General features: G+C 49.8%; 1 protein-coding gene across 1 annotated transcript in view; it reads left to right on the top strand.

The window, feature by feature from the left end:
• The window catches only part of lrrc7 (leucine rich repeat containing 7), a gene marked incomplete at both ends in the record, with an annotated part of 166,178 nt that overhangs the window by 125,938 nt on the left and 26,286 nt on the right, over nucleotides 1–13,954 (top strand). Inside the window, 6 exons of the mRNA XM_080523009.1 lie at nucleotides 4,317–5,250; nucleotides 5,675–6,373; nucleotides 6,494–6,958; nucleotides 11,547–11,678; nucleotides 11,812–11,932; nucleotides 12,326–12,498. Coding sequence (XP_080379135.1) covers nucleotides 4,317–5,250; nucleotides 5,675–6,373; nucleotides 6,494–6,958; nucleotides 11,547–11,678; nucleotides 11,812–11,932; nucleotides 12,326–12,498 — 2,524 coding nt within the window. The remainder of the gene's footprint in view (nucleotides 1–4,316; nucleotides 5,251–5,674; nucleotides 6,374–6,493; nucleotides 6,959–11,546; nucleotides 11,679–11,811; nucleotides 11,933–12,325; nucleotides 12,499–13,954) is intronic.

Raw genomic sequence — 13,954 nt, 5'->3', positions numbered from 1 at the left:
CCTTTGTGATGGCCGGGCCGCTCACTGAGTCTGTACATCCTCCGTTAGCTTAGCCTAGCGTAGCCTTACTAGGACCAAGGACTTCCTTAAGCCTGGTACACACATAAAGATAATCTGGCCGATTTTGGCCCAATTTCTCCCCTTCCGACCAAGGAAAGCAAACGTCCAATTGTCGGGTGGCTCTAAAGAGTATCCTACAAGATTATCCTGTGGTGTGAGGTGTGTTAAGAGTCCATTTCTCCCGACAATCTGCTCGGAAAATGGTCGGGGCCGATATTTACAAATCAAAATTCCTCTTGTGTGTGAAAATGGACAACTCCAGAGTCCGATTGTGATGTGGAATGGAATGTAGCCAATCAAGAAGCGAGCTGACTGACGCGTCTTCTTCTTTTCGTTCTTTGGCACTTTATTTGCCCTGTTGCACATGGTTGCCTCGTACAGGTCAGTCAGGATACTACTACCCTGATCACACCAAATTTCTAGTTTGGGGGACGAGACTCTAGAGCAGGGGTCACCAACTACATTTGTTCAAGGGCCAGAATTTTTCGAAGCATACACTGTGGGGGCCGGACTTATTTTTATGTATTCTATTTAGGCATAATTAGCATATTATTGTTTAATATCTTCACTTTCTTACAAAATGTATGTTATTGATTTATTATCAGTGTTAACAGACTCCTGACACCTATACTGCAGCCAGCCACCAGGGGGGCGATCAAGATATTTTGGCTTCACTTCATTGTAATCATTTTCAGTTATCAATCAAGCAAAATGTCACTCTCAAAGAACCTGAAGCGTAACATTGATGTGGAAAAACGCAGCTTTAATGAGGAATGGACTGACAAGTACGCATTCATCTGCCAACATTTAGTAACGCAAAACCTGTATGCCCAGGGCTGCCAAGTTTCACCAAAACTTTGGAGTGAGATTTTTAAGTTTCACCAAAACTTTGGAGTGAGATTAAGTGAGATTTTTAAGTTTCACCAAAACTTTGGAGTGAGATTTTTTGCCGGTGGAGCGACGCAAAACTGAGCACGTTTGGCAGCAGCGGCCACTCTCTCCCACCCAATTATTATTATTATGATTATTATTTTTGCTAGTTTCCTACAATTTTACATCATAATAAACCAGCACAAGAAATGAAAACAATTGGAAAATTGTATAAAACAAGACAAATTCAGACAGTAATAAAAATATATTATATTTATTATCATCTATTGCAGTACAACAACCCCAACCCTTACAAGCGGTGTTCATAACTCTGTGTTGTAGGCGTTTGTGGCAGATTTTGATGCCTTAATAACAGAGGTAGGGGGCTCCCACTTGAAACATTCTGGCTCGAGGCCAGCCATCTTCACCGTCATGATGGATGAAAGGGTTCCATCAAGAGCCAGACTGTTACGGGTTTTGGTTTTGTTCAGCCCCACCACGGAGAACACTCGTTCTGCATCAGCATTTGAATGCGGAAGTACCAAAACCAATTTGGCAATATGAGAGAGCCTCCCAAATCTGCTCATCCCGTTCACCTTAGAAAAATGTACATAGGAAGCCTAATTACTCAAGGATTTTCTTATGCAGCAAGTTGATTAAGTCAATGTGTAGTATGTCAAAGGGTGCAGAATAATTATTACCTTATTCTTCTCTGATGCCATGTTCCCCCAAAAGCTCTCAACGTCGAATGTGGCTGGGTCTGGTGGCCCGGGAATGTCCATGAACTGGTAATCCAGAAACTCCTCGCTGAGTTTGTCATGCTCTTGAGGTCCGTGGTACGGGAGAAGTTCAGCAAATCTAAAAAGAACACAATGTGCACTGATCAGATATAGTTACAGCAGCTGGAACAGCAGGGTTTGTTTTTCAGATGTGATTATCAAACTTAACAATCTATTCAAAATGATCAGAACTTGTCAACCCTAACCTGTCAACAAAGTACAAGGCATCTTCCACACCACACTCTGTCCTCTGCTGGACGTCAACAAACATGGCATGTTTGAGCAGGGGCTCTCGCAGGGGTAGTTTCTCCATGGCATACTCCACAGCCCTCAAAAGAAATGCCAGTGCTGCCTGTTGGAACCTCTCCACTTGCTGCGGTGTAATGTCTCCTGCATCAAGGAGCCTGTTGAGCGTAGCTCGAGTAGTAAAGCCGATATTCAGCTTTTCTCCTGCCAGAGACACAATAACAATACAACTATCAATTACTTTAGAACAGGTACGTTTAAAATAAAAAATATTTTTGTTTGTTTACAAGAGTTTGTTTACATAGTTCATTTACAATCATCAACAACCACAATAGCTAACTTCAATACCTTTCTTTAAGTATCTCCCATCACATCAGTGATGACATGATCAAACTCATAACTTGTCTGAACAAGCAGCCGTCACACAAACAGTCTACGTGAGGTCAGTGAGTGGATAGTGTATGTGTATCTGCTTATCTAAAACTTGGAGTCACCTGGCAGTTGGTTTGACGGGTCCTTGTAGAGGATTTCATGTGTTCTCCGGCCCTGCAGTGCTACAGGCTTCAGAAACTTTGACTTGCGGATGAAATTTGTCATCTACAAAATTGTATTTCAGAAAAGATTTTCAAAATGACTTTAGACCTAAGACATAGCACTTAATGAAAAAAGGAACAAACGTATATCACATTATTGGCAGAAGCATATCCTGACCCTCCCATTTTACCTCATCGTGTAGAAGGAAGATGGAGGACTTCTGTTTCTGGAGGAGGAGGTTGAAAGTGGAGAAGACAGTCAACGTAGCTTGATAGAAGAGCAGGTGCACCTCCGTCATTGGATTAGAGAACGCTTCCAACAGCCTCCTGAACCTTGGTTGTTTCTCATCTGTGAATAAAAAAGCACAGGTTGTGTAGACTAAGTTTACATTTCAGTCTCTTGTAAAAAATCTTGCATTCGTATCATTGAAAAATTAGACCTACTTGATGACTTGAAGTAGCTGGTCAGTGGCCCATACTGCCGCAGAACACGAGTCAAACACTTCTCCAGGCTCAACCATCGGATGGAAATGTGCTGGAGTATTTCCATGTACACACTTCCATAGAACTCACAAAATTCTATGACAAGAATGTTACCTCTTAATTTCCATCTAATCAAAATGTTCTGCATTTAATTTGTACTATATTGGGACTGGGACTGGTTAAAGTGCATACCTGTCAGGTAACCTTTCCGATTGGTCAATAAATAAAATAAATATATATATACTGTATAAGTCCGGCCCCCACAGTGTATGCTTCGAAAAAATTCTGGCCCTTGGACAAAGTAGTTGGTGAACCCTGCTCTAGAGTGTCGTAGGACAGATCTTTACGTATGTGGTGCGCTGCATTGGGAATATCGGAGCACACCACACACAATACGATCAAAACTGTTCAGTCCATGATTTTTTATCTTCATGTGTCTCTCTCAGATAAAAAAGTCTGTTAAGACTTAGAACATCTTTATGTGTGTACCAGGCTTTAGTTTGGGATCGGTGGCAGTGGACAGGTCATTTAACATGTATCTCTGTTTAGGGACTGATACCAACATAATTTACTTAGATTTATTTTCTGTCTTTCTCTCTCTCTCTCTCTCTCTCTCTCTCTCTCTCTCTCTCTCTCTCTCTCTCTCTCTCTCTCTCTCTCTGTCTCTCTGTCTCTCTCTCTCTCTCTCTCTCTCTCTCTCTCTCTCTCTCTCTCTCTCTCTCTCTCTCTCTCTCTCTCTCTCTCTCTCGATCTTTCTAGTTTTCTAGCTTCAATCATTCTTCTATCCCTAACAGAATTCTGGTTGATTCCAGAGAATATGTTCATTTTGGTTTTTAAATCAAATATCTTGTCATTGGAGTGCATTAGCCAAAGCTGACGCACACACACATGTACACACATGTACATTTTAAATGCTTTATTTATGTCCACATACATGTACAATATCTAAAGGACATAAATACTATCAGTGCATTTTGACATTATGAAAACAGTCAACAGTCACACAGACACAAACACTCAGTTGTAAGCAATTCTGTATAAGAGAGACATAAACATATCCGTCAGTCTGTCCATCCATCCATCTATCTATCTATCTATCTATCTATCTATCTATCTATCTATCTATCTATCTATCTATCTATCTATCTATTTATCTATTTATCTATCTATCTATCTATCTGTCTGTCTGTCTGTCTGTCTATCTATCTATCTGTCTATCTATCCATCCATTTGTCCATCCATCTATCCAGATATCCATCTCCATCTAACCATCAACAAAGTTGATCAAGATTGATGGGAGTGACCAGCTGTCCCCCCACCGCCCCCCCCCACCTCCCCTCTCCAGGCTGGCCCAGTCTTTCCCCCCCAAGCCCCTGGAGACCAAACCCCTGCTCTCTCAGCGGGAAACCCCTCCACCGCCGAACGCCCTCCAGCAGCAGCAGCAGCGTGGGGGGGGGGGAGGAGGAGGAGGAGGAGGAGAGCGGCGCCCGCTCAGCGACCACTTCAGCGACAGCTGGAACGACTCCCACGGCTCCCACTACGACAACACAGGCTTCGTGTCGGAGGAAGGGCCCCCTCTCCTGCTGGACCCGGCCGGAAGCGGTGGCAGTGGAGGGAAGAACCCCATGTTGGGCTCCAAGCCCCGGAGCTCTTCCACCAGTGCCGGCCAGGGAGGGGGGGCGCGGAGGCCTCTGCTCAGGCAGGAGCGAATCGTGGGGGTGCCTCTGGAGCTGGAGCAGACGCCCAGCCATCCACACCAGCACCAACACCAGCACCAACACCCCTACAACGTACGCGCCGTCGCTCCCGAGAGCCAGACGGCACCCGCCCCCCCCCCTCCCCCCCCGCCAGGCCCCCCTACAAACCCCTGGCAGGGTTGGACGCGGACCCCCAGCCCGTTCGAGGACAGGACGGCGTTCCCTTCGAAGCTGGAGCTGACGCCCGGGAACAGCCCGCACCCGGACCGGAAGGACTTTACCCCGGAGATGATGATGATGATGGGGGGGGGCGGCATGGGGCTGGGGGGTCCGAGGCTAGAAGGGGGAGGAGGGGGGGCACAGTGGGGCTTTCTGGACTCCTCGGCAGGGCAAGGGCGGGGCCAGGGGCAGGGGCGGGGCGCCCAGCAGCCCAACATGTACCCCCAGAGCAGGAAAGAACCCAACAAGGTCACCATGGTGATGAGCAAGAGCTCGGAGCGCCTGTCCCCGATGATGAAGGAGGTGAAGGCGAAGTTCAAGAAGTCGCAGAGCATCGATGAGATGGATATGGGCTCCTACAAGGTACACCTCTTCAACTCCAGCCTCTTTTGAATAATTTAATAATAATAATAATAATTTAATTTCAGCCTAAAAAACAGACCCAAACTAAACTGCTTCTAACAGTAGGAATGATGATCAGATGTACAAGCAGGCTGTAATAGGTAACACCTTGATGTTTGTATGGATATGCTCTGACCATAGTTCAGAATAACATACTACCCATGACAAGGAGATAAAGTAAGTCATAATGAATTTAATTGTTCATTGACTAATAAATGACTATATTCTTAATTCTATCTATCTATCTATCTATCTATCTATCTATCTATCTATCTATCTATCTATCTATCTATCTATCTATCTATCTATCTATCTATCTCTCTCTCTCTCTCTCTCTCTCTCCATCCATCCACCCATCCATCCATCCCTCCCTCTCTCCATCCAGGTGTACAGCATACCTATGGACTACAGCTCCAGCATTGAGACCCGAGGCAGCATGGACCGTGGGGACCTGGGCCCGGGGCCTCTAGAACAGCAGAGCCAGATGTCCCGGAGCCAGTCGGTACCGCTGCTGGACGACGACCTGGACTCTTATGGACTCAGTAAGAGCGGCGGCCAGCAGCAGCAGCAGAAACCCGCCGTCCCTAAGAAGGTGTACCACTTCGACCAGAGCTTCAACCCCCAGCCGGACCACCGCCGCACCGGACCGCCCCCCCCTCCCTTCCCCAACGCCCCGGAGTACGCCGCCAACCCCCCGGGGGGGGGGAAGACCACCCTGCCCAAGGAGCTGCTCAGCCCCCGCGGCTCCTCCTCCTCCTACCATGGCGGCTACGCTAACCCCGCGGGGGACCAGCTGTTCTCCCTCACCTTCTCCCCCCCGCCGCCACTGCCGCAGGGCCTCGACGAGGACTCCCCCCTCCCCCCCCCCTCTGCGTCCCTCGCGCAGGCGGCGTCCCAGCAGCCTCAGCAGTGGTCGTCCTCTTCTCAGCAGCGCCCGCCGGGGGTGGGGTTCCTGAGGCGCGCCGACTCCTTGGTCTCCTCCGCCGAGATGGCCCTCTTCCGGCGCGTCCACGAGGCTCAGGAGCTGGCTCTGGCCGAGCAGCTGTACCCTGGGGGTGGGGGTGAGGGGGGCCAGGGGGGGGTGGTGGGAGGGGGCGAGGGGTACCACCCCACGCCCGCGCCCAGGCACCCCCTCCTCACCGGCCTGGGCCTGGGCCTGGGTGACCCCCCCCTCCTTCCCCCTCCCGCCTCCTCCTCCTCCCAGCAACTCCTCCTCCTCCACAAACGGAACGGCGGCGGGCGCTACGACAGCGACAGCAGCGACAATTACTTGTCCTACCAGGAGCAGCAGCAGAAGAAGAAGAAGGCGGCGATGGCCATGGCCATGGCCATGGCGTATCCGGGGGGGGCCCACAAGAGCCTGACCCAGCGGCGCCCCCTGTCTGCCAGGAGCTACAGCACAGAGAGCTACGGCGCCTCCCAGGCCTCCCGGCCCGTCTCGGCCCGGCCCACCATGGCCGCGCTGCTGGAGAAGATGCCGCCAGGGGATTATAATCTGGACTACGGTCTGGGCTCAGCAGAGAGTGGCGGCCCAGGGGAGGAGATGATGAAGATGCGTGCGACGATGATGATGATGCAGCAGAAGCCGCCGGAAGACGTGATGTCCAAGATGCCTCTGGACTGGAGGCAGCAACTGCTGAGACACATCGAGGCCAAACGCCTGGACAGGGTACGCTCACAACGTCAGCACACACGCACACGCACGTGCACGTGCACGCACACGTGCACGCACACATACACACACACACACACACACACACACATATACTTGCGAAGCTATGTTGTAATTTCTCAACCTGCTGGCTCGCCGAGAGATGGTCACCTAAGCAGGTCGGGGTGCTAGTGTTTACTTTTGGGACCGCCGGCCCGAACTCATCTCTCTCGGGGAGTAGCGTAACCAGGACCACCTCATTCAGTTTTTTAAGGAGATTAACATGGTATATCTGCGTGCTATCCCCTCGAACGTACTACCTCGTAGTCAACATCCCAGATTCCGCGAACGGCCCTTACCACTTATAGAGTAATTTTGAGCTAGAAGTAGGCAGCAGTACAAGGACTTTATCTGCCTGTGCGAAATTGCGTAGTTAGCGTAGAGCTAGTCCCTCTGTCATACAGCCATTTCTGTCGCTCCTGGGCCTCGTGCAAATGCTCCCGCGATATAACCCCCAGTGAGTGGATCTTTGCGTGCAGGTCCAGGACTGGACATACTGGATTTAATTTTTACTGTCCCTAGACCCTTCCTCCCAGCTTTCTTTAATTAGGTCTAGGACGCTCCAGGGCTTACGCCCGTACAACAGTTCAAAGGGGGAACCCCGTGGTAGCCTGGGGTACTTCAGACACTGCAAACAACAGAGTGTTTAACCACTTACGACTACAGTATCATCGTGTATGAACTTACGGATCATTGATCATCGCTCACACAGCCCGTCAGTGGCCGGATGATACACGCTCGTTCTGACCGCTTTAATGTCTAACAACCTGTAAAGTTCCCTAAGTGTTCGTGACATAAAGTTGGTGCCTTGGTCTGTGAGGATTTCTTTCGGAATCCCCACCCGGGAGATGACATGGAATAACGCCTGTGCTACGCTCTTTGCAGAGATAGTACAAAGCGGTATTGCCTCGGGGTAAGTACATAAGTAAGTATGTTTATTTCTATAGCACCTATCCCAGACCAGGGGTCACAAAGTGCTTTACATATACCAAAAACATAAGAAAAGAGCAAAAGTTACAGCAGATTAAAAGAAATGGCAAAGAAGTGAAAATAAGAACAAGAAACAAATAACAAGTGTACAACAAATAATAACAGGACACAAAGAGACAGGCTTTTGGGGTTAGCCAAAAGCCTGTCTATACAGGACAGTCTTCAGCTATTTTTTAAAAGCTTCAACTGAGTGCCCCGCGGTGGTGTAGCGGTCTAAGCACTGGCCACTAGTGCATGCTGCCCACCGGGGACTGGGTTCGAATCCCAGCTCGCCAGTTCCGGATATGGCTGGGGCACACACGGGGAGCGGCATATTGGGCGGCCACTCCCGAGGGCGGTATAGGAGTATTTCCGGACAAGGATCCGTCGCGCAACAGCGCCCCCGGGGTGCCGGAATAACAGGTGCTGGGCTCGAGGAGCCAGTCAGCTAGTCTGCCTGGCGGCCTCTTCTGGGACTGCCGGCCACGGGGTCGTGCGGCGGATCCTTCGCAATAGGCAGGGGATAATTGGATGCTAGGTTGGGTTCAATTGGCTACCAAATTGGGTGAAAAAGGGATAAAATCTGAAAAACAAATAAAAAATTAAAATTAAAAAAGCTTCAACTGAGACCGCTGATCTAAGATCCAAGGGAAGAGCATTCCAAAGTTTGGGAGCCACAGTTTGGAATGCTTGATCAAATTTGTTTTTTAATCTGGCACGGGGGACAACCAACAAACCCTGGTCAGAGGACCTGAGAGACCTACAGGGGCTGTAAGGACGCAATAGGTCACAGATGTATGCAGGTGCCTGACCATGAAGGGCTCTGTAAGTGATGACCAGAACCTTGAATTGAATTCTAAATTTGATGGGGAGCCAGTGTAGGGACGTTAAGATGGGAGTAATATGACATGACTTTCTGGACCTAGTCAACAGCCTTGCAGCTGCATGTTGGACCATTTGTAGCCGGCCCAGGGTTGATACAAAAATGTGAATGATCATTTCCAACTCCGCGTGGGATACCACAGACCGAAGTTTAGCAATATTGCGCAGATGGGAAAAACAGCTACGTATCAGTGATCTGATGTGGTGATCAAAGTGCATTTGCTGGTCAAAAATAACACCAAGGTTTCTGAGCTTAGACCTTACTGTTGTTGAGAGGGGGCCCCATGCAAGTAACAATTTTTGCAGTGACTTTTATCTGAACCTATAATAAGAACCTCGGTTTTATCTGCGTTTAGTTGATGGAAGTTGTTTGCCATCCAATCCTTCACAGCAGTCAGACAGTCAAATAAAACAGACAACTTGTCAGTTTGATCTGGCTTAAATGAGATGTACACTTGAATATCGTCTGCCTAACAGTGATAGGAGACCTCTTTGAATTTGCTAATGATCATTCCTAGGGGAAGCATGTAAAGTGCAAACAAAATAAGTCCCAGAATAGAACCCTGGGGCACACCACAGGACAAAGCAGCAGTTTCAGATGTGAAAGGGCCAACAGACACAGAAAAACTCCTATCCTGAAGATAAGAGGAGAACCAGTCCATGGCTCCCAGTGATACCAGCCCACTGCCTCATCCTATTGATCAGAATGCAGTGATCAACCGTGTCAAAGGCTGCACTTTGATCTAATAGCACCAGAACAAAACATTTTCCCTCATCAGATGATCTCTGATGATACAAGATGTCATTTGAGACTCTGAGGAGAGCTATTTCGGTGGAGTGCTTCCGACGGAAACCAGATTGGAATTTATCGAAAATGGAGTTTGCATTCAGAGCAGCAGTGAATTGAGAGGCGACAACTTTTTCTGTAACTTTTGAGATGAAGCGAAGATGAGCTAATTTCGATATGGACCTGCAATTTTGGGGGAGGGAAGGATCAATTAATTTTAATAATTTTAATTTTGCCATTTAGCAGACGCTTTTATCCAAAGCGACTTACAATTACGAATTACAGGGACATTCCCCCTGGAGTAACTGAGGGCTAAGTGCCTTACCCAAGGGCACACTAGTAGTGGTGTGGCTTCAGGCGGGATTTGAACTCACAACCTTCCGATCACAAGTCCAACTCACTATCCACTAGACCACCACTACCCCATCAGGATCAAGGTTCAGCTTCTTTAAGACAGGCTGAACAACTGCTTGTTTAAAGTATAGTGGGACACTATACTCTCTTTGAAGGGAGCAGTTTATAATGGAAACCAGACATGGACCAATGGAAGTGAGTAGGCCTACGTTTTTAAGCATACATGTCGGTATGATGTCTAATGGGCTAGAGGAGATTTTCATAGAGCCCACCAATTGTATAAGGTCATTCAGGGAGATGGGAGAGAAATCATTAAGAATTGATGGGCGGGAGGGGGGATAGGAGGGGGGGTAGGGGAGGGGATAATGCTAGCCCTAACTTGGTTAACCTTGTTTACAAAGAAGGAGAGAAAATCACTACAGTCCTTGTTTGAAAACAAGGGTACAACCGGGGGGGCGGGGGTGACAATACTTGAGATGGTGTCAAATGGGTTCCGTTTATTAGTTTTGATTAGATTGGCAAAGTAGAAAGTAGGCAAAGATGCTCTTGCATTTTTGTGGATTTCCATAACCACACCACCTTCCGACATGTACGCCTAAAACAACGAATGGGGTCATTTAACCAGGGAGATGGGTTTACTAATGGAACCAGGCAAGTTTTTATTGGAGCCACTTTGTCCAATATGGACGAGCAATGCGAATTAAAGGCGCTGACCAGAGAGTTTACATCAGCTTGTGAGGACTGCACAGCGCTTTGTTCAAAAGCTGAGGAAAATGCTGAATGTTTACCAAGGACACAAGAGGACTTTACATGTTTACCGGGCACGTGATCCAACTCAAATAATATATTAAACATTATACAGTCATGGTACAGGGTAGCGAGTTGCATAATCTATCAAGACTAAAACAAACTGAAAGCCCTGTGCGCAACATTCAAACGGCCCGATAATGTCCATGCCATTATGGTCGAGGAGGCGCACCTCCGTCCGTATCCCCGGACGATAGAATCTGGCCATTATCTGGTTGAGTGTTTTATCATATCCTAGGTGGCCTGCCATAGGGTTATAATGCGCCGCCTGAAAGATAGATTCTCGGCGGCTCCTAGGTACCAACAACTGGGTTATTTCCTCATCCCTACGAGTGTCACGACTCACTCTATACAGTCTGTCCCTAATCAATACAAAATATGGGTGAGCGCACACAATGTCTGGCCGTACCGGTGTCCCATCAATAAGTATCACTTGGTCTAGGGCGCAGCGTAGGGTAGCGTCACGAGACTGCTCGAGGGGAAAGTCTTCCACTGAGGGGAACGCTGGCAGCAGGACCCTCTGCCTCCCCCGGCTCCTCGGCAGCGTCGGACGCCCCCGCATCAGAACAGAGCACCGCGCACACGCCTCGCATCTCCCTACCGGTCGTGCACACACCCCTGTAGTTCCCCCTAACGCCTGTTGAAACCCGGCCCAATCTAACCCCAAAATTAGAGGTGTGCGTGAGGCACAAGCTAACCGCCGCCCGAACACTATGATAGTCGTGAATATCCCCATGTGGTTTGTAGGCAACCAGAATCCAGCAGCGCCTGGTGCGTCTCGCGCTGCACCCTTACCGGGATGTAAAACGCCTGTCCTGGACTCGGTGGAGGGGTCGGACCGCTGACGACACGGACAACCTGCCCCACCTCCATCATGGGGCAATCCTGGCGGATGTGGCCAGGCTGCCTGCACCGCATCCCTCCTCTACCGTTCGCAGGGACGTCTGGGGGGTGGAGGCTGGCCCCCTGTATGAGTCCCTCCCCCCGGTGGCCCATCCCGTCCTCGGGGCAGGCGTCGGCGGCACCCGCCGCGGCTCAAGCCCAGGCCGTGTCCCGGCCCTTACCCCACCTGCCCACCGGTGTGGAGCCAGGATCGGGGCAGAACGTGGGCCCGGGGCCGGTGCCCGGGGAAGGTAGTTCTCAGTCAGGGCCACGGCGGTGGCGAAGTCGGTGACCCAGGCGGAGGCAGGCCCTCAATGAACCTCTCGAGGACCAGCAGCTCCATCACCTCCGCCCCTGACTTCGCCTCCGGGTCCAGCCACCGCCGGGCCTGGTCCCTCAGTTGCTGGGGGTACAGGAAGGGTCGGCCCCTGTCCTCGTAGGCCAAGGCGCGGAACCGGCGGCGATGTTCTTCCGGGCTCAGTCCCAGCCGGTCCCGGATCGCCTTGGCCATGGTGTTGTACTCCAATTGGGCGGCCGCCGGGAGGCTGTATGCCGCAAGCTGGGCTTCCCCTGTGAGGAGGGGCAGCAGCTGGGACGGCCACGACTCAGTCGGCCACCCCACCACCCTCGCCATCCCCTCGAAGGTAGCGAGGAAGGCCTCCGGGTCGTCCCGCTCCCCCATCTTCTGAGGGCGGACCTGTGGTCCTCCCGCCACCCTCTGCCGTTGGAGGAGCTCCGGGAACATGTTCCGTTCCTCTGCCTGGCCCCGCACCAACTCCGTGAACATCGCCTCCTGCTGCTGTTGCATCCGGGCCAGGTGCGCCACCACCTGGCCTATGGGCGACTCCATCCTCTGCCTGCTCCTGCCGACTCTCCACTACTGTGCCCCACGTTGGGCGCCAGATGTAGCAGATTCTAGGCACAGAGGGAGGTCAGCAGAGGAATGGTTGAAATGAAAGCCGTTTTATTTGTTTCACAACTGCACAGCACCCTGCTCGGTGTGCTGGAGGTATTCTTTGAAGTAATAATCTGCTCTGCTCGTTTTTCGCCCGTCTCGGCTCTCTTCCCTTTTCAGGATTTTTTTTTTCAGGAACAGTTTCCGGGTTCTCTCTCTCTCTAGTGGGACTTCTCCGCCCAGTTTCACTGCCCCCGGGGGAACAAACACACACAGGTTAAAAAGACCATCTGGATCACATGTGTCAAAGTCAAGGCCCGCGGGCCAGATCAGGCCCGTGAATGAGTTCTCTCTTGCCCGCGGGATGATATTTAATTACTATTAAAACCGGCCCGCAGTATTATGTGCCCGCAGCACCATAATACTACAAGTCCCAAGATGCATTGGCGCGTACCGAGCGCGACCCCGCGTCTTCTCTTCACTTCAGTACTAGTCATGAGCAGCAGCAGCACAGTCACAGTGGAGGCCGAAACATCGCCGTCAATTCCCGAGTGTTCCCGAGTGTTCCCGAGTACACCGTTTGCTGACAAACTCGGCGTACTTGCTGCCGAATTCAGGCGGAGATTTTCCGACTTTGAAGCCCAAAAAAGCAGGCTTCAACTGCTCAGCAATCCATTTGCCGTTGACGTGGAAAGTGCACCAGCAAATCTCCAAATGGCGCTTATTGAGCTCCAGTGTAATGACACACTGAAGGCAAAATATGAGTCCGTGGCGTTGCTGAGTTTGCTCGTTTCATCCCCGACACAATGCCTGAGCTGCGCACCCAAGTTGCTCAGACGCTAGATGTTTGGCAGCACATACGTGTGTGAACAACTGTTTTCGTTGATGAAACTAAACAAAACATCACATAGCATCTTGGGCATGTGCATCTTACTGATGAACACCTGAACTCAATCCTGAGGATTTCCTCAGCTCAGAGCCTGACCCCAAACATTAATGAACTTGTACTCAAGATGAGACACCAAGTATCGGGCTCAGCCTCAGACAAGTGAGCAGAAAGGACTTGGACTTGATATTTCTTTGAAGGGAATTATAATTTGTTTCTCCAGTTGAATGGACCCAGGGAAATGTTGCCTAAGAAATTAATGCAACTGTTTTGCACTTTTGCAAGTTTGCACTAACTTTTCTAATTGTATTATAAAAGACAGTCATTGGTGAGGATCAGAGCAGCACACTGATTTGTTTTTAATGCATGCTGTTTCATTTTTGCATTTATCTTGCCATTGAGCTTTGAATGAAAATAACATTTTGCTGTTACCCTGTTAAAAAAATAAAAATAGAAAACGTTTTCAATGTATTACCTTGAGAAAATATTGCA

The sequence above is a fragment of the Nansenia antarctica genome, assembly GCF_963989245.1.
Source record: "Nansenia antarctica genome assembly, chromosome: 2".
NCBI lineage: Eukaryota > Metazoa > Chordata > Actinopteri > Argentiniformes > Microstomatidae > Nansenia > Nansenia antarctica.
The sequence above is the reverse complement of the archived record's forward strand: the minus strand, read 5'-3'. Positions and strand labels throughout refer to the sequence as shown.